Source organism: Rhinopithecus bieti, unplaced genomic scaffold (assembly GCF_001698545.2).
Source record: "Rhinopithecus bieti isolate Rb0 unplaced genomic scaffold, ASM169854v2 scaffold_19840, whole genome shotgun sequence".
Lineage (NCBI taxonomy): Eukaryota > Metazoa > Chordata > Mammalia > Primates > Cercopithecidae > Rhinopithecus > Rhinopithecus bieti.
Genome location: NW_016809771.1, coordinates 1,249,437 through 1,269,712, shown reverse-complemented (window position 1 = coordinate 1,269,712; position 20,276 = coordinate 1,249,437). Strand labels below are relative to the sequence as shown.

The 20,276-nt window shown below is 47.2% G+C and overlaps 1 protein-coding gene across 2 annotated transcripts in view; it reads left to right on the top strand.

Moving 5' to 3' along the window:
• Positions 1–13,002: 13,002 nt before the first annotated feature.
• The window catches only part of ELOVL6 (ELOVL fatty acid elongase 6), a 156,360-nt gene continuing 149,086 nt past the window's right edge, over positions 13,003–20,276 (top strand). Inside the window, exons 1-2 of one of the 2 annotated variants that reach the window (XM_017890421.1) lie at positions 13,003–13,069; positions 13,790–13,910. In XM_017890421.1, coding sequence (XP_017745910.1) covers positions 13,822–13,910 — 89 coding nt within the window. In that variant the 5' untranslated portion in view covers positions 13,003–13,069; positions 13,790–13,821. Of the gene's footprint in view, positions 13,070–13,416; positions 13,637–13,789; positions 13,911–20,276 lie in introns of those variants that run through there. The other variant, XM_017890420.1, reaches the window with a different exon arrangement.

Here is a 20,276-nt window from a genome sequence, read left to right as displayed (position 1 = left end):
AATCTGTATGCTTTGTTTAGTAGTCAAGTCATCTTTGCACTAAATCTTTCTATCTTTCAAATACTCCTTCTCTTCTGGTTTAAATTTTTTTTTTTTTCTCAAGACAGAGTCTCGCACTGTTGCCCGGGCTGGAATGCAGTGGCACCATCTCGGCTCACTGCAAACTCTGCCTCCCAGTTCAATTTTTCTGCCTCAGCCTCCCAAGTAGCTGGGATTACAAGCACCTGCCACCACGCCTGGCTAATTTTTTGTAGTTTTAGTAGAAACAGGGTTTCACTGTGTTGGTCAGGCTGATCTCAAACTCCTGACCTCATGATCTGCCCACCTTGGCCTCACAAATTTTTAAAATTTTACTACTAAATATAAATTAACTGTTATTTTTTGAGTCCTAGTTATTTATATTCAATATTAGCTACCTATCTGGTTATGGTTAGAAACACACACAATTAATCTTTTCATAAAAATTCTTAGTGGTGTTGCTGGGCACCCTCCCAACATTCCCTCCCATCTTTCCTAACCTTACTGTATGTCTTGTAATTGAAAATAAGTCTAGAAAAATCACGATTTTAAATGTTTAGCTTCTAATATTATGTTACATGATAAGTTGTTCAGTATAGGAAATTACAAATAGCAAAGTGACTCATTATTTCACAGCTCAGGTATTCCTGTTTCTTTTTTTCTTTTTTTTTTAAATGAAATCAAGTTCATGGTAAGAAAATTCTAGCACTACAGAAAATAAAGTATAGAAACCCTCTTTTGTTTGCTCTCAGGTCCTTCCTCAATGTATACATCACCGATTAATTCTTGTTTGTCTTTCCAGAAAAAAAAAAAAAAAAAATCTCCATGAAGATGTTTCTCTCTTTTATTTATTTATTTATTTACTTATTTTTAGCCAGTATCTTGCTCTGTTGCCTTAGGCTGCAGTGTGGTAACACTAACATGGCTTAGGACCACAGGCTTGTGCCACCACACCTGGCTAATAATTTTTTAAATTATTATTATTATTATTATTATTATTATTTTCTTTTTGTAGAGACAGGGTTTCACTATGTTGCCTAGGCAGTCTTGAACTCCTGGGCTCAAGCAATCCTCCTTCCCCGGCCTCCCAAATGACTGGCATTACAGGTGTGTGCCACCGCATCTGGCCTTACATGTTTTCCTCTTTTTTTTCCCCCGACCACTACAATGAGAGATGTTTTTTCTTAATGTAACACTATATACACAATGTCCTGTGCCTTGCTTTTTCATTTTCCTTAAACATTTTTCAGAAATCTCTTTTGATATTGCAATCTACAGAGCCATTTTTTTAAAGACTTTATACTATACAATTATAAGGGTGTGTCTCCATTTATTTAATCAGCCTCCTATTTGTTAGGGTCCACCCAACTGGACTGTTTCCCCCTCCCATAGACCTAAGCCTCAAAGGCCAAAAGTAAGACCCCCTACCCCAAACCCTCCTGTAACTGTTTGACCAGAGGCCAGCTGTTCCAGGATGCGGTCAAGAAGTCTACCTTACACAACAGAACTGGCCAGAAAAACATCTCCAGGAAGCGGTCAGACATCTGGCACAAAGGAACCCCTCTTTTCTTTTCCTTCACCCTGACCTAGTTCTACCCCCTGTAAAACCTTGCTATAGCCTGTAAGTGGGGCTGCCTCCTCTGCTTTTGTCAAGAGGTAGCCCAGCAGGACTCACAATTAATCAGTTTGCCTGAACTTAGGTCTATTGGACTCATTCCTTTCTCAGCTGTCCTTCCAATTATCCCTTACATTTTGGTGCCGAAACCCAGGAATGTGGTAGAGTTCGGCCTCCCTTTCTCCCCTCTCTCCTTCCCTCCCTGCTTCCCCTGGCCAAACTCCCCCTTCCAGAACCTGCAGGAGACCCAGAGGATTTCCTACTCCTTTCCATTGCTGGCAGACACATCCAACACCAGGGCCACCTCAGCAATGAGTAAAGGAGATTTCTGCCTTCTGTCTGGAACCCTTGTCTGCTCTTTCCTTACCAAAAGACTCAGCGCTGGGCCAAGTGTTTCCTCCTCCCAGCCTCCGAGCCCTCGGTATCTCCCTTTCAGGGATGCCTGAATGGGGGATTATTGCACCTCTCCGACTTGAACTGTGGGACAGGGGATGCCTTCTACCATCATTCTAGTCTCCAGCCAAGTCTCCCATCTCCACCCCTCCCTCACTCATTCTACCATGGGAGCTTCTCAGTCCACTCCCTCAAAGATGTCCCCCCTTAGATGTCTCTTCCATAACTTTAATGCCCCTGGCCTCTGTTCCGAAATTCACCCCAAAAGGCTCATCTTTTATTGTAACACAGCCTGGCCTCAGTATAAATTGGACAATGGCTCCCATTGGCCTGAAAATGGCACATTCAATTTTAACATCCTCAGGGACCTAGACAACTTTTGCCATCGCAATGGAAAGTGGTCTGAAAGTGGTCCCTTATGTTCAGGCCTTTTTTGCCCTCTGTAGCTGCCCCTCCCTTTGTCAGTCCTGTTCTGCTTTCCAAATCCTCCTCACCCACTCCAAGCCAGACTCATCCTCAGCTTCCCTTCCTTCTGACAAATCCTCCTCCTTTGACCCTGCTGACTTCCCCACTCCCTATCAACATAATAATCCTCTCCCCTTTAGCATGACCCTCCACCCTCCACCCCTGCTCCTGCCCTCCCTCTTCCCCCACCCTCTCTCCAAACCACCCAGCTTCTGACTCTGATTCCTCCCCATTTCCACCTCATACCCGCTCTTGAACTCAGCGTGCTCAACAACCAGCCCCCATACTTCCCCTCCAAGAGGTGGCTAGAGTCGAAGGCATCATTCACGTTCACGTTCCCTTCTCCCTCTCTGACCTCTCCCAAATTGAAAAACATCTAGGGTCCTTTTCCTCCAATCCCAACACTTATATCAAAGAATTTAAATACCTTACCCAATCTTACGAACTCACTTGTCATGATCTCTACATTATCCTCTCTTCTATCCTCCTTTCAGAAGAGAAGGAAAGAAAGTGGCGGCCGGGCGCGGTGGCTCAAGCCTGTAATCCCAGCACTTTGGGAGGCCGAGGCGGGCGGATCACGAGGTCAGGAGATCGAGACCATCTTGGCTAACACGGTGAAACCCCGTCTCTACTAAAAAAAATACAAAAAACTAGCCGGGCGGGGTGGCGGGCGCCTGTAGTCCCAGCTACTCCGGAGGCTGAGGCAGGAGAATGGCATAAACCCGGGAGGCGGAGCTTGCAGTGAGCTTAGATCTGGCCACTGCACTCCAGCCTGGGTGGCAGAGCGAGACTCTGTCTCAAAAAAAATAAAGAAAGTGGCTTGCAGCATAGGCACTTGCCGACTTGCCGACAATTGTCATCAGCAAGATCCTACTAAGCCCACAGGGACTGCTGCAGTTCCCCGGGAGGAACACCCCTGGGAGTACCAATCCACAAACCCCAGCCACGCATCTCATAACCATATGATTACTTGCCTCATCGCAGGCTTTAACAAAGCAGCCCATAAGGCCGTAAATTTTGAAAAACTCCACGAACTCTCCCAAAGAGCCAATGAAAACCCTGCCGAATTTCTTTCCCGCCTTACAGAGGCCCTCCAAAAATATACCTGTGTTGACCCCACCTGCCGGGAAGGAACTATTTTTCTTAATATCCATTTCATCTCTCAGTCTGCTCCTGACATATGGCACAAACTTAAAAAGATGGCCCTCAAACCCCACAATAAGACTTCCTTAACCTGGCTTTCAAAGTCTTCAATAACAGGGATGAGCAGATTAAATTAGACAAGGCCCAAAGAGATCATGCTAAATACCAGCTTCTGGCAGCAGCTCTCCATCAGCCTAGCCATAGTACACAAGGGCGCAAAAAAACCTGATGGCAGTAACCCCCCGGGTCCTTGTTTTTTTTATTTTTTTATTTTTATTTGTTTATTTTTTTGAGATGGAGTCTCGCTCTGTCGCCCAGGCTGGAGTGCAGTGGCGCGATCTCGGCTCACTACAAGCTCTACCTCCCAGGTTCACATCATTCTCCTGCCTCAGCCTCCTGAGTAGCTGGGACTACAGGCACCCGCCACTATGCCCAGCTAATTTTTTGTATTTTCAATAGAGATGGGGTTTCACTGTGTTAGCCAAGATAGTCTTGATCTCCTGACCTCGTGATCCGCCTGTCTCAGCCTCCTGAAGTGTTGGGATTACAGGCGTGAGCCACCACGCCCAGCCCTGGGCCTTGTTTTAAGTGCAGCAAAGAAGGTCACTGGGCCCGGGCATGTCCTAACCCAAGGACACCAAAAACTCCTTGCCCAGCTTGCCAACAGACTGGCCACTGGAAGTCTGATTGTCTTCTTAACAACCAAGCTAACAGACCAACTCCTCATAGCCCTGGCAAGGCAGAGTGAAAGATTGCTCACCCTTCTGCAGCTCCTTGGCCTGGCTACTGAAGACTGAGGGAGCCCAGGGCCCCCGGCTCCATCTGCCATCACTGCATCGTAGCACAGGCTAACTCTGCTAGTAGCAGGTAAGCCTATCTCCTTTTTAATTGATACCAGGGCCACCTACTCGACTTTGTCTGAATTTTCAGGACCCACTAATCCCTCTGTCTCTGTTGTGGGGGTTGATGGATTCGTCTCACATCTGCACGCCACTGAGTCCCTTACTTGTTCCTTGTTTAATACTATTTTTTCACACTCTTCCTTATCATGCCTCGTTGTCCCACCCCCATTCTAGGCCAATACCTTTTAGCTAAATTCAAAGCTTCCATCACTTTTTCCTGCCTCTCTCAACCAGAGTCCCTTCTGCTCCTCTCCGCTAGTCCAGCTCCTGACCCTTCTCCCTAGTACCTGCTTCCCTCCTCTCTCGTTAACCCAGTGGTGTGGGATACCACCACCCCTTCCGTAGCTGCACACCATAACCCCAACAAAATCCAGTTAAATAACCCCTCCAAATTTCCTAATGCTCCCCGATACCCCATCTCCCTAACCCATCATAAGGGCCTCCAACCCATTATAAACAAGCTCTACTCACACGGTCTTCTTAGACCAACACATTCTCCATATAACATCCCCATCCTCCCTGTTAGAAAATCTGACAGCTTATACCAACTCATTCAGGACCTCTGAGTCATCAATAGGTTGTCCTTCCTATTCACCCCATAGTCCCTAACCCCTATACACTTCTCTCGCTCATCCCCTCCAACACCACCCAGTATATAGCAATTGATCTAAAGGATGCTTTCTTTACCATTCCCTTACACCCTAATTCCCAAGACCTCTTTGCCTTCACCTGGACTGACCCTGACACTCTTCAATCACAACAACTCACATGGACTGTCCCTCCTTCAAGGCTTCAGAGACAGCCCTCACTTCTTTGGACAAGCTCTAGCCCAAGACCTCAGCTCCTTAAACCTTTCCTCCAGCTGCCTCCTCCAATATGTTGACGATCTCCTTCTTTGCAGCCCCTCCCTAGAGGACTCTCAAACTCACACCATCACCCTTCTAAACTTTCTTGCTAGCAAAGGATACAGGGCCTCCCCTTCCAAAGTCCAACTATCCACCCCAACATTAATATACTTAGGAGTCCAACTCTCCCCTGGGGCCCAAGCCATGACACCAGCACGAGCAACCTTAATAAACAGCTTGCCTCCGCCTTCCTCAAAAAATGAAATTCTCTCTTTCTTAGGACCGGCAGGTTTCTTTAGAATATGGATTCCCAACTTTGCCCTCCTGGCTCGGCCCCTCTACGAAGCAGCCAAAAGTGCCTTCAATTAACCCCTAAGCCCCACACACAACATATTTCCCAGTTTCCGTAAACTCCAAACCGCTCTTGTCACTGCACCTGCCGTGTCCTTACCCGACATCTCCCAACCCTTCGTTCTCTGTACTGCCAAAAACCAGGGAAAAACTCTCGGGGTCTTAGGGCAACAAAAGGGAAATCCTCCTTCCTTTGCCCCTGTGGCATATCTCTCTGAACAATTAGACAACACTGTCCAAGGGTGGCCAACCTGTCTTACAGCATTGGCAGCAGTGGCTGTTTTAGCTCTGGAAAGCAAAAAACTAACATTTGGCCAAAGCACCGCCATCCACAGCTCTCATAACTTACAGGATCTCCTCTCCTCCCGGGCGTTAAGCTCCCTCTCTCCTTCCCAAATTCAGTCACTCCATGCCCTCTTTATCAAAAATCCCAAATTCAGCCTTGCCAAAAGTGCCCCCCTCAACTCAGCATCCCTACTCCCCATATCCTCTCCCCCTTCTACTCATTCTTGCACTGACATTCTGGATCACCTGCAGCCACACTTCCCTAACATCTCCTCCAAGCCTCTCACTAACCCAGATGACTAACTCTTCATAGATGGCTCCTAGTCCAGAGACCCCGGCTCTCCCAAAATTTATGGGTTGCAGTAGTTACCTTAAACCATGTAATTGAGGCTAAACCTCTACCCCCAGGAACCTCCTCCCAGAAGGCAGAACTCATAGCTCTCACCAAAGCCCTAACCCTCTCCAAAGACAAACGAGTCAACATATACACAGACTCCAAATATACACAGACTCCAAGTACGCCTATCACATTCTTCATTCCCATGCTGCCATCTGGCAAGAGAGAGGATTCCTTACCGCCAAAGGAACCCCCATTACTAATGGCCCCCTTATTTACCAACCTCTTCAGGCCACATGCCTCCCAGCCGAAGCAGCAGTCATACAGTGTTGAGGACATCAAACAGGAACAGATTAAATCTCAAGAGGAAATAAAAAGGCCAATGAGAGCAAAACAGGCCTCCCTTTCTTTTAACCCTGCCCCCATCCTCCTCATCACCCCAGCAGTCCAACTCAAATACTCTCCCACCGAAAAGGCTTCGCTACTACAGCAAGGAGCCTCCCTTCAAGGGGAATGGATAATCAAAAATCAAAAGCTCATTCTTCCCCAAGAGCAACCCAAGAAAATTCTAACATCTCTTCACCAATCCTTCCGTATCAGTGCATGCCCCCTGTACCTACTCCTTTGCCCTTGTTTCTCCTCCCCCCATCTATTCACCTCACTAAAGGACATAACCTCAAACTGTCATATATGCTCCATTACTTCCTCCCAAGGGGCCCTCCACCTTCTTCTCATCCCTACACATCACCTCAGAGGAACACTCCCAGGGGAGTACTGGCAAGTAGACTTCACACACATGCCTCCCGTCAAAAAAAAAAAAAAAAAAAAAAACTAAATATCTTCTTACCCTCATAGACACTTTTGGTCGGCCCTGGGTTAGGAAGGGTAGAAGCATTTCCTACCCCTTCAGAAAAAGCTGCAGAAGTCTCTCAAATTCTTATAACAGAAATCATCCCTAGATTTGGTCTCCCTCGCTCCATACAATCAGATAATGGGCCTAACTTCATCTCCCAAGTTACCCAACAAGTCTCTCAATCCCTTGGCATTCAGTAGTACCACCATGTCCCATACTGGCTCCAGTCATTCAGAAAAGTTGAAAGGGCAAATGGAATTCTCAAAACGCAGCTAACCAAACTCACACTTCAGGTCAAAAAAACCTTGGACCTCCCTTGTACCCATAGCACTGGCTCATATTAAAGCCAGTCCAAAGGCCCCCTCCCTCCTTCCTCAGTCCATTTGAGCTAATGTATGGACGCCCTTTCCTCTTACAAAACAGACCCCCTCCTAACTCTCAATTAGGAGAGTACTTCCCAACACTCTCCCTCATCCATCATCTCCTCTGCGAACAAGCTGACCAGGCCCTCCCAAAATCCCACCAAGGCCCCACTGACCAGATACTCCTTCCAGGAGAATATGTCTTCCTAAAAACCCTTACTCTAACGAGTCTCAAACCGAAGTGGGAAGACCCTTTGCAAGTCCTTCTCACTACTCCCACCACAGCCAAACTTTCAGGACACAACTCTTGGTGTACCATCTTTCCAAGTTAAAAAGGGTCCCTGCAGCTGACCCACCACTGACTGATCAGTTGCTCCCTGCAGATACTCCAGCTCTCTTCTCAGACCAACTTGACTCCACCTAATGCCCATCCCAGAAGACCCCAGTCTTCCCCCATGAACCATAACAGATAAGTTATCACCCCTTACCATTAAGTATCTAAACCCTTATTAATGGAAATCATCTATTATGCTGCCCTTATAGGAATCACCCTACTTACTCTACTCTTTACCATAGGAATATATACTGTCTCACCTCCTGGGTGGGATTTCAAAAAAAAAATTCTCAATATCTATAACCTTTTGCCTCCTTATAGCTGGTATAACAGCTACCAATAAATAGTTGCCCCTCCTAAGTGTCCTGTCTTTGCCCATTCTGCCATTTCACCCTCTTCCTTCACTGCATCACAGAAAACATTTCGTAGTCCTACCCAGAACAGCCCACCCTCAAAGTATTCCTTAATTGGATCACCAATCTTCTATTTCAAGGGGATTTACAGGAGTTCACTCCAGATGAAGCCAAATTCTTTACCTTTACACTTAACTCTGTCTATTTACTCCTTCTTCCCTCCTCCTCACTACCGCTCCACCTTCAGCTCACCATTCAACAGGCACGTACGATACTCAGTCAAACTAACCTTTCCCTGGCCAAGGCATGCTTGTTCTGTGTACACCCCTCAGAAACCATATCAAAGGATGCCTTCCTAGTTCCCCTGAAAGACTGGATTGTCACCAGTATAACCCTCCACCCCCACTACCAAAGTTTCAGAGGAGCAAATTCACTCAAAAGTTACAAACTCAGTCTTACCACACATACTTCAGAACACAAGGTTATCTTAGGAGCACTTACTTCAGACTCAGTACTCAGCCAACAAGCATCCTTATGCATAAAACGTGAATTTTCCTTAGGAGTCCTCCTAGGCACCCTCTCCTCTAGCTTATGCAACTGTACCCTAACACTCCCCTGACAGGTATCCAAAGAGTAACAGTAACAAACCCCACACAAATTCTCAAAATCTCCATTCCCTCTCAGACCCAAGTCACGGGAAAAACATCAGCCTTTCCACCAGCCACCGCCCCCTCTCAGTTCCAAGCAGTCTGATGAAATCAACCCCCCTTCTCCATCAGCTATTAAAAGGCTGGGATGTTAGGGTCTACCCAACTGGACTGTTTCCCCCTCCCATAGACCTATGCCCCAAAGGCCAAAAGTAAATCCCCTACCCCAAACCCTCCTGTAACTGTCTGACCAGAGGCCAGCTGTTCCAGGATAGGGTCACGAAGTCTACCTTACACAACAGAACTGGCAAAAGGCTGGGCGCAGTGGCTCACGCCTGTAATCCCAGCACTTTGGGAGGCTGAGGCAGGAGAATGGCGTGAACCCGGGAGGCGGAGCTTGCAGTGAGCCGAGATCCCGCCACTGCCCTCCAGCCAGGGGGACAGAGTGAGACTCCCTCTCAAAACAAAAACAAAACAAAAAGAACTGGCAACACAAAAAAATCTCCAGGAAGCAGTCAGACACCTGGCACAAAGAATCCCCCACCCTCCGGCCTTTTCTTCTTCCTTAACCCTGACCCAGATCGACACCCTATAAAACCTTGCTATAACCTGTAAGTGGGGCTGCCTCCTCTGCTTTTGCTGAGAGGCAGCCCGGCAGGACTGACAATGAATCAGCTTGACTTAACTTGGGTCTATTGGTCTCATTCCTTTCTCAGCTGTCCTTCCAATTATCCCTTAAACTATTATTTTCAGTGTTTTATTACAAACAGTGCTGAATACATTCGTGGGGGTTTTCTTTGTTGTTGTTGTCATTTTTTGAGATTTCACTCTGTCATCCAGGCTGGAGTGCAGTGGTGCAATCACAACTCACTCCAGCCTTGCCCTCCCCAGGCTCAGGTGATCCTCCCACTTCAGCCTGCTGAGTAGCTGGGCCTAAACACATTTGCCACCATGCTCAACTAATGTTTTGTTTGTTTGTTTGTTTGTAGACACAGGTTTTCGGCATCTTGCCCAGGCTGGGCTTGAACTCCTGGGCTCCAGCAAACAGCCCACCTCGCCCTCCCAAAGTGCTGGGATTACAGGCGTGAGCCACCATGCCAGCCCAATGCTGATTATCTTAGACATATATCTGGAGTGTTTTGGTGAATATATCCATAGCAGTGGATTTACTAGGAATTATCATGCTCTTATTTGGTTCAACATTCTTTTATCCTCCTCCACTCCACTGCAGTTGAGAATAAAATCTACACACCTTATCTTGATTTACCTTTGGCCAAGGTCTGACCCCTGACTGTCTCTTCAACCTGTTTCTTTCAGTTACTCCTTAGTGATGGCCTGAAGCCACACTAGCCTTTTGTCCTCAATCCTGCAAACGTATTCTTTACCTAGGAGCCTTTGTACTTGCTCATTTTTCTTTGTAACACTTCTGCAAGAGGTGGTTGGCTCTTTGCCAGTGGAGTCTCAACTCAAAGTCCTTCTCCCTGAGGGGTTCACGGTTTAAATGAGCACTCCCAGGCCTTCAGGTCATGCTGTTAAATTGTAATCCTAGCATTTCATTCTCTAAGAAATTATTTTGTCTTCCCTTCTGGAATGTGAGCTCCAAGTGAGCAAGAGCCCTGTTTGTCTTATTTGTTAGTCCCAAGAGCTCAGATGAGTAAGTACTAAAAATATATCTGGTAGGCCAGGTGCAATGGCTCACACCTGTAATCCTAGCAATTTGGGAGACTGAGGTAGGCAGATCACCTGACGCCAGGGATTCAAGATCATCCTGGCCAACATGGTGAAACTCGCCTGTACTAAAAATACAAAAATTAGCCAGGCATGGTGGTGCATTCCTGTAATCCCAGCTACTTGGAAGGTTGAGGCAGGAGAATCACTTGATCCCAAGAGGCTAAGGTTGCAGTGAGCCAAGATCGTGCCACTCCACTCCAGTCTGGGCGACAGAGGGAGACTCCATCTCAAAACAAACGAACAAACAAACAAAAAACAAAAACAAAATTCTGGTGAATTAATGGTGTGGATTTAAAATTGTGATATATGCTGGGTGCCTATAGTCCTAGCTAGGCATCCAGGGAGGCTGAGATGGGCGTTCCAGTCCAGGCTGGACAACATAACAAGGCCCCATCTCTAAAAAATAAATAAATAAAATTATCATATAGGCTGCCAAATTGCTTTCCACATAGAGTCACCAGTTTTCAAATTCACAGACAGTGCTTGTTTGTTTTTGAGATAAGGTCTTGCTCTGTCACCCGAGCTGGACTGCAGTGGTGTGATCATGGCTCACTGCAGCCTTGACCTCCCAGGCTCAAGCCATCCTCCCACCTCAGCCTCCAGAGTAACTGGGATTACAGGCGTGTGCCACCACACCTGGCTAATTTTTAATTTTTTTGTAGAGATTGGGCCTCACTGTGTTGCCCAGGCTGGTCTCCAGCAATCGTCTTGCCTCAGCCACCCAAAGCGGATTTTCTGTCTTGATTCTTTTCTCGCTTCCTACCATATTTCATTTATTTGATCAATCATTCACTTTACAAATGTTTATTGATTATTCACAGGCTCAGGCACTGTGCCAAAATCGTTCTCTCTCATCTGGCGACACCCATCTTCCAGCCCAATCTTGCCAAGAGTTTTGGCCTGGGCCTTACTTCAAAGTGATGTAGACTTGTACTGTAGAGGTCTCTAGAAAGAAAATCCTTGGCCAGGCGCGGTGGTAATCCCAGCACTTTGGGAGGCTGAGACAGGTGGATCACAGCCAGCCTGGCCAACATGGCGAAACCCCATCTCTACTAAAAATACAAAAATTAGTTGGGCGTGGTGGTGCTTGCCTGTAATCCCAGCTACTGGGAGACTGAGCCAGGAGAATCGTTTCAACCCGGGAGGCGGAGGTTGCAGTGAGCCAAGATTGCACCACTGCACTCCAGCCTGTGCAACAGGGCAAGACTCCTCCTTCTCAAAAAAAAAAAAAGAAAAGAAAAAAGAAAGACAACCTTTAATGGGGGAGATGAGGACAGTCCCTACACAGAATCTTTGGTAGTGTCAATGTATACATTAATTTGCTAATCAACTAGGCTAGTCCTTTAATCTATATATTGTACTGGATTTTAAAAATTCTTTCTTTACTTTCTCATTAGACCTTCCTCTTTTCTTTTCTTTCTTTTCTTTTCTTTTCTTTTCTTTCTTTCTTTTTTTTTTTTTTTTTTTTTTTTTTTTTTTTTTTTTTTTTTTTTTGAGACAGAGTTTCCCTCTGTCACCCAGGCTGGAGTGCAGTGGCAAAATTTTGGCTCACTGCAACTTCCATCTGCTGGGTTCAAGCGATTCTCCTGCCTAAGCCTCCCGAGTAGCTGGGATTACAGGTGCCCACCACCACGGCCGCCTAATTTTTATATTTTTGGCAGAGACGGAGTTTCACCATGTTGGCCAGGCTGGTTTCGAACTCCTGACCTCAGGTGGTCTGCTTGCCTCGGCCTCCTAAAGTGCTGGGATTACCAGCCACCACCACGGCTGGTCCCTTCCTCCTTCTTTAAAAATTTTTCTCCCACTTCCCACTTTTCATGGGTTAGAGGCATCCAAATTGAATGAAAGTACTCTTTTTGGACTGCTGGGGAGGTGGGGGGGATGTTCTCAGAAAGGGAATTTTCTTTCTGGTCCTAATACCCACCTACTTTTTAAAAGCAGGTTTCCTTATTATTTTGTAAAGTTTACAATTACGTCATTAGATACCTCCATGTCTCAGATTTCATTTTTCCAAACTTTTGGGAGAAATGAGTGGAGGGATGGATGGAGTAGAAAATAGGAGGCTTAGGAGGCTGAGGGCTCAGGAGGGGTCAACAGTACATTCAGCCCTCTCCTCACATATTCTGTTCTACCTACAAGTACAGCAAGTGAATCCAAATTTCTCATGCATGCAAACAAAGTTTTTGCATTTGGCCAGTCGGTCCAGTTCTCCTGTCAGTTTCCTTCCCCACTCTGCCTCTGTTCATTAATTCCCTCCTTCTCAATACCTAAACCGTCCACCTAACCCGTCTCCCAGCCCTTTCTTCCACTTCCGGCTACTAGCCTCTCTCGCCTACCCACTATTCTCACACTCAGCATCCCCTGTCTGCACGACATTAAGGAGCTCTGCCGTCCGCAGGGCGTGGGTTAGCGTGAATCAAAGCCAGAGCTCCCGGGTAGGGGTAGGGGTGGGGGTGGTCTCAGAGGTAGGGCGAGGAGGTGGGAAGCGCATTCCCTTCACTGGTGATTTCAACGCAAATTTGCCCGGAGTTCTCTTGCAAGAGAGCTGGCAGGTTTTACTATTTCCCAATCGTTTACTCTCCAAGCTCTCGGGTCCACGCGCCGCGGGGCTGTGCCCTGCACGCTGAAACTTCATTCAAAGCAAGGCGGCCCACGAGGTTGCGCTTGGGGGATCTGGATGACCTCCAGGCCACTTCTTCTCTCTCTCTCTCTCTCTCTCTCTCTCTCTCTCTGAGCCCTTCCCCCACTCCTCCAACCACCTTCGCCGTAAACAAAACTGTCCCCCCGGGCGGAGAGAGGTCGCGCTCTTTCGAACACTCCCTCGCCGAGGGTTAATTTTTCCGATCGCACGAGGGGGAGGAGATTTCCCTGTAGACGAGTAAAAAGGGTGATGGACAAACGTGCGGGCACTAAGACCGCAAGGCATTCATTTCCTCCTACGGTGGATGCGGACGCCGGGAGGAGGAGAGCCCCAGAGAGAGGAGCTGGGAGCGGAGGCGCAGGCAATGCTCAGCCCTGGATATAGCTGAGAGGCTGGGAGAGAGACGACCGCTGGAGACCGAGCGGCGTGGGGAAGACCCAGGGGGGTGGGTGGGGGAAGCAGATAGGCGAGCACTCGAAATCAAGCGCTTTACAGATTATTTTATTTTGTATAGAGAACACGTAGCGACTCCGAAGATCAGCCCCAATGAACATGTCAGTGTTGACTTTACAAGAATATGAATTCGAAAAGCAGTTCAACGAGAATGAAGCCATCCAATGGATGCAAGAAAACTGGTACGTGATGCTTTCGCCTGATACTGTTCCCGGGAGCCCTGCGCGTCTTCCCGGAGTGCCTTAATGTCGGTATTCCCTGCCTGGGCGTGAATGGAGCGATGAATCGCGGGCAGCCAGCCGATCGCTGAGTTCTCGGGTCTCCCGGGTGCAGGAGACGCTGGGGGTGCACGAAGCGCGCGGTCTGTGGGTGCCCCTGTGTGAACCGCGGCCACACAGGCATCTTTTATATAGATTATATAACACAGAACATATATATGTGCATAGAGTGATGTCTGCGCGACAGGGAAGGCGGGAGAGATGCCACAGTCCAGATCGCCTACCTGTGCTACCTCCCCCCATCCCCCCGATTTTCGTCTAGATTTGGGTTTTCTCGCTTGGCCTCCCGCAACGGGAGTGTGAAAGGCAGTGGAGGGAGGACCTTGTCTCCTGTTCCCTTTAACCCTCTCCCGCCCGCCGCCCTTGGCCCTGGTCCTCGCTGTCTCCCCATCCCTCGTGTCCTTCCTTTCTCCTTGCAGCGCTCCTACTTCACTGTCCTCTTCTGTCTGCCGCTTTTCAGCCGGATGCCCCCTTTCTAGTACCCCTTTCCCCACGCGGATCCCTTTCCGGTTTCATAGAGAGACCGGGTGGGAGGGAGGGGAGGTGGGGACAATGAAAACAGTAATAAATGAATGAACCCGAGCGAGTGGAGCCACGCCATTATTAAGTTTCTGTTTTACGGAAACGCCTTTTGGACACACTCACTTCTAATTCTGTGCGTAGCTGCTGATTGGAGTTCAGGCACACAGATTAAAAGCCCCATCGGTCTGCAGAGTCCTTAGGGGCTCTTCCCTAGAAAACTAATAATCAGGGAAAACACCTTTCTTGTTTACTGTAGTCCCTCCGCCAGACCTTTTGAAAAATTCCTGCGTGGGAGGCGATCTAGTGTCACCTTGCAATATTCAACGGAGGAGGATGTGCTCATCTCGCTTCTTGTAGACAGGGTTGTGGCAGAGGTATTCCCCTCCTCCCCTTAACTTCGGGTCTTGCGATCTGTAAAGTGCAAGCCCAACGCACCCTGGAGTTAGGCAAGGGGCCGGCAGCCCGGGGGATCGCTTGACTGGGGAGGGTCGGGCCGCAGGGTCTCCCGGGTGCCGGGGGATTCCGCCCGCCGCGTGCGCGAGCGCGCGTGCCCCGCGCCCTCTTCAATGGGAAACTAGAAACGCCGGCGCGCCTGTGGCCGGGTCGGGTTGGTGCCATACGAGCCGGTTCCACTGGGCCGCAGCCGCGAAAAGGGGGTTTCAACTTCCTGCCCTCCAGCCCCCTGGAGTCGCCCGCCAGTGTTGGGAGGCCCGGCCGCCGCTCCTTTCTCCTCCCGCCCAGCCGAAGCGCGCCCGCTCCCAGCTTCCCGAGGGCTGGTCCGGGCCCCAATGGCCATTTGCCGCGGCTGCCGGGCGGAGCCTGCCCCCTGGGCCGCGGGCACCGGCGGGGCAGGCCTGCTTGGGGTGAGCTGCGGCGTGGCTGGTGGCGGCGGTGGGCCAGGGGCCCAAGGGCTGCGTCTGGCCCGAGCCGGAGCCTAAGAGGCGGGGACGCGGGCCGCTCGGAAGGACTGGAAGTGCGGCAGCCACATGGGCACGGGGCTGGTGCCCTCCCGGGCCGCTGAGGCCAGCGGGTGCAGGGGTGGGTCCGGAAGGAGATTGAACACCGCGGGTCCAGCCTGCAGATAGGCCTCAGCGTTTCGGGACAACCGAGGCCCCTCGAGCCCTACCCCCCGGGGTCCTTCTCTGGATGCACTTCCTCCTCCCGCTTAGGGGGTGGCGCTGGAGGCGGGGAGGGGGCGGTGGCCCGAGCCGGCAGGCGCCGGAACCGCGCTGCTGGCTAGTCCCGGGCCCGGGTCTTTTGCGCAGCTGTTTGTCATATCCTCTAGCCGCCCTGTTCGGACCCCATAGTCCTCCGGCATTAGCCTGTGTGCTCTGCATTTGCTTCTGTGCCGAATCTCTGACTTGCTGCGTCCTCTTTTAACCTGTTCTTCCGGAGTCCGCTTTCCCTCGCTTTGCCGGCTGACCCCATTCAATGTACGCCCGCCATTCCTAGCCCCACCGCAATCGATACTGCCTCTTATTTACTTGTTGCTTTTTCTCTGAGGCCGCTTCCTAGGCCTGCTCCTGCTACCATTTCCCGCCTCTTCTTTCCATTCACTCTGTATTGAGCCAGACAGGTCTTAGCCCTCGTGGGACCGAAAATGGACAAAAATGTGCCAACGTATCTGCTCCTGTTAGGCTCTGACCACTGTTTCCTCCTGGTTCTTTATCTGTACCTTTTTTCTGGCAATATCCTTTACTGGCTTTTATTTATATACATGGATATTAACTTACAGACCATCAGCTATTCAGGGTACGGTTCTTGTCTTACCCCCCCCGCCCCCCCCCGAATCTGCAAAGCACCTAGCAGAGTACTTTGCATAAGGCACATTCTTGAGAAAATGTCCAGTGAGTTGAAATGGTGATTGGTGCCCATTTTATTGCCAGCACTATTCTTTAATACCCGAAGGTTAACACGCTTGAACTTGCATACCGTGGCAGAGTCACATCTTGGGATTTTTCCCTTCCTGGCTTCTGCTCTCTGTTGATTTTATGGTCTTAGATTGTTTATTGCAGTCAGATAACCCTGCTGGCTGTTACCTCTTACTTGCAACTCTTCCTGACCCTGATTGTCTTACTTTCATGTTTTTTTTAATCCCAGATTTTGTGCATTTCTCCTAATATCCCAGGGTGCCCAATTTTATAATTCTCCTCCCTCCCCAAAAACTGTACAGCCAAAAAGTCTTTATAAACACTTTTTAAAATTTAATTTTATTAGCCGGGCGTGGTGGCTCGTGCCTGTAATCCCAGCCCTTTGGGAGGCTGAGGTGGGTGGATCACCTGACGACAAGGGTTCGAGACCAGCCAGGCCAATATGGTGAAACCCTATCTCTACTAAAAATACAAAAAATTGGCCAGGCCACGGCGGTTCACACCTGTAATCCCAGCACTTTGGGAGGCCGAGGCGGGCGGATCACGAAGTCAGGAGATCAACACCATCCTGGCTAACATTGTGAAACCGCGTCTCTACTAAAAAATACAAAAAAATTAGCCTGGCGTAGTGACAGGCGCCTGTGGTCCCAGCTACTCTGGAGGCTGAGGCAGGAGAATGGTGTGAATCTGGGAGGTGGAGTTTACAGTGAGCTGAGATCGCGCCACTGCACTCCAGCCTCGGCTACAGGGTGAAACTCCGTTTCCAAAAAAAATAAATAAATAAATAGGCGGGCGTGGTGGCAGGTGCTTGTAATCCCAGCTACTCGGGAGGTTGAGGCAGGAGAATTGCTTGAACCCGGGAGGTTCAAATTGAAACTCATTTATAGTTTTAGTTTTATTTTAGTAAAATCCAGCTTATGCAGGACAAAAGTGTTGAAGCAAATTTTCTTTTCATTCCCTTTTAATAGGAGAAGGGAACTTTATAACCAAGGCTTAGACCCTCTTGAGGAGAGAGGAACTTGAGGAAACCACAAAATCTTACCTTTTTCAGACTCATTAACTTAAAATGGTTTCAAATAGTTTCTGGAGGAAAAACATGATATAGTGAAGCTTCTACTCTGTCTTTTGAGAATTTGTGGTTGTCCTTACAAATCTTTTCTTAGTATGAAGCAGAACTCATTAATTTAGAGAATTAAAACATCTCCCTCAAAAGTGAGCGACATTGGCTTTTGAAGAATTGTGAGAAGGGCCAGGAGTAGTGTTTTGCCAGTAGCAAAAACACTGTATTTGCTAACTAGCATCATTTAAGAGGACCTAAAATAAGAATACCTTGTTAAACATACCCTATAATCCATACTTACTAATCATAGCACAAATTAATGGAAACATACCCTATAATCCATACTTACTAACCATAGCATGTATTAATGGAATGGGAGCCCACTTTCAGAGTAGCATTTGTATACACTAAAGGGTTCAACTGAGGCTAGTTTTCAAGTTTATTGCTGCTTTAATGAATGATTAACCTTATACTCATTGGCCTAGCCATGAAAGTAAATACTGCAGACTTTTTTACTTTGCTAGCAAATAGTTTCATATATAATAGGTTAGAATAGCAATTGAAATGCAAAGTAGTAAGTATATTCCCTTGTAGAATCATTCTGGGCCTCATCTTGAAACTACATGTCCAGTGAAAAATATCCTGTCTGGTTATACCGGGTCAATCAGAGTTTATTACATGAGGTAGAGGAAAATGCCTGCTCATAGGTCCAAATAGGAGTTTTGAATTCTAATTTTACACTGAAAAGTCCTTGTGATTTTACAACATTGAAATAGAGACATTTTGCTCTTTTATGAGATGTCTGGCCTTTACCTGTTTTTCTCACTAAGAGCTGACTTAAGTTAGAAGTGCTGCTAGCCAGGGAGCAAAATCACCTGGTGATTGGTAAGGCGACATAAAGTTCATTGAGTGAGAAGGGAAGCTGGGCTCTCTCTGCCTTCTGTTTCAGCAGCCTGCCAGGTTTGTGCTAACAGCAGTGGATGCTAGCTGCTCCAGTTGTAATTGTCTAGCCAATGATGATTATCTTCTGATGTCGGCTGACACGGTGCTCACCAATAGGAAAGCAGGAGGCCTGTGCTGACTGCTGTAACATTATGTATGTGAGGTGACGTCTTCAAAGGGCTTGCCTAGAACCTCATGAAACCCTCCCCCTCTCCTGGCATTCTCCACACATCCAGCCTTTCAAAGCCTTGTATATTTTTCTGACTTTTCTCCCTACTCACTCCCTTGGTGGTGTAAAAGGGTTTACTTGTTTTAACATTTTGTATTCTGTATTATAGAGTCTATAAAATAGTGTAGGAATTTTAAGAATTAAATGCTGTTCAGCTGAGGAAACCTTTTTATTCACACATTTATTTTTACCAAAGGAAAAAAATGGATTGAAACTTCTATTTTATTTTATGTTATGTTATGTTATGTTATGTTATGTTATGTTATTTTTGAGGCAGGGTCTCACTCGGATGCCCAGGCTGGAGTGCTGTGGTGCAGTCCCGGCTCCCTGCAACCTCTGCCTCCAGGTTCAAGTGATTCTCATGTCTCAGCCTCCCAAGCAGCTGGGATTACAGTTGCCTGCCACGACACTAAGCTAATTTTTGTATTTTTAGTAGAGATGGGAATTCATGTTGGTCAGGCTGGTCTCAACCTCCTGACCTCGAGTTATCTGCCCACTGCAGCCTCCAAAAGTGCTGACATTACAGGCATGAGCCACCACAACCGGCCATGAAACATTTTAAAAGGAATTGTACATCTGTATCTTTTTTGTAGGTGAAGTTTGGATATTACCACGATGTACAATTTCACAATTAAAGAACACAAAAGCACTAAAACCTGTGTTAGCATCTAACTCAAATATAGCAGCATAAAAAATATAGCAACATAATGTTAATGAAACTGTTCAAATGCAGACGTAGTATTTGGCTGGTTTTCCTTTAGTCAGGATTGCTTTGAATTGCTTCCTGAAGTCTTCCTTGCAACCTTCTACATGCATTTGTAAGAAAAATGGCTGGAAAACAGTGCATCTGTGACCATGGAACAGAGTAGGCCAGAGTTTCATTTCATCATTAACATTGTAGCAACAAATTTGGTCAGCTCTGTAGGAATATAGGGTGTCTATATTGTACCTATGTCACTTGCTGTTTATTTTGAGGTATCACAGTTCATATTGATTTAGGATTAAAAATTGTGTGAGGATCATAACATGACATTCAATCATTTTTAGAAAGCACTGGGATGTAGGCATATGTACTAGGTTAAGAGTGAGAAGAACGAGAAAATATATAGAGAAAAAACGTGATCTCTGTGGGGTCCTAGAAAATAAAGTTGTGCTGGAGCTTTGATCTGAACTTCCATGTATCTTTTAATAAATTATAAATATTCATGCAATTCTTGTTTAGGATTGCAAAGGATGAAAGCCAGCTTAATGCAAAATATTTTATGATTATATTATCCATCTGTGTATTTGTACTAGTTATAATTAGTGGTTAAAATTTTTACATGAAGTCTTTCTCATGTTAGAAGTAAAATTTTGTGATCTTCAGAGGATTGCCTGTTGCCTTTTTGTTGGAGAATGATTCTAAATGTGTCAAAGTGTGTAACATTGGACCTTAATGAAACTTTTCAAATGCAGACATAGTATTTGACTGTTGTTTTTCCTTTAGTGAGGATTGCTTTAAATTGCTTTGTGAAATCTTCCTCGTAACCTTCTGCATGCATTTGTAAGAAAAATGGCTGGAAACTTCAAAGTCAACTTATTCCATATCTAAGAGTTGCCTTATATGCTTCCTTGAAAGCAGAATCTTTCTTTTCTTTTTTTCTTTT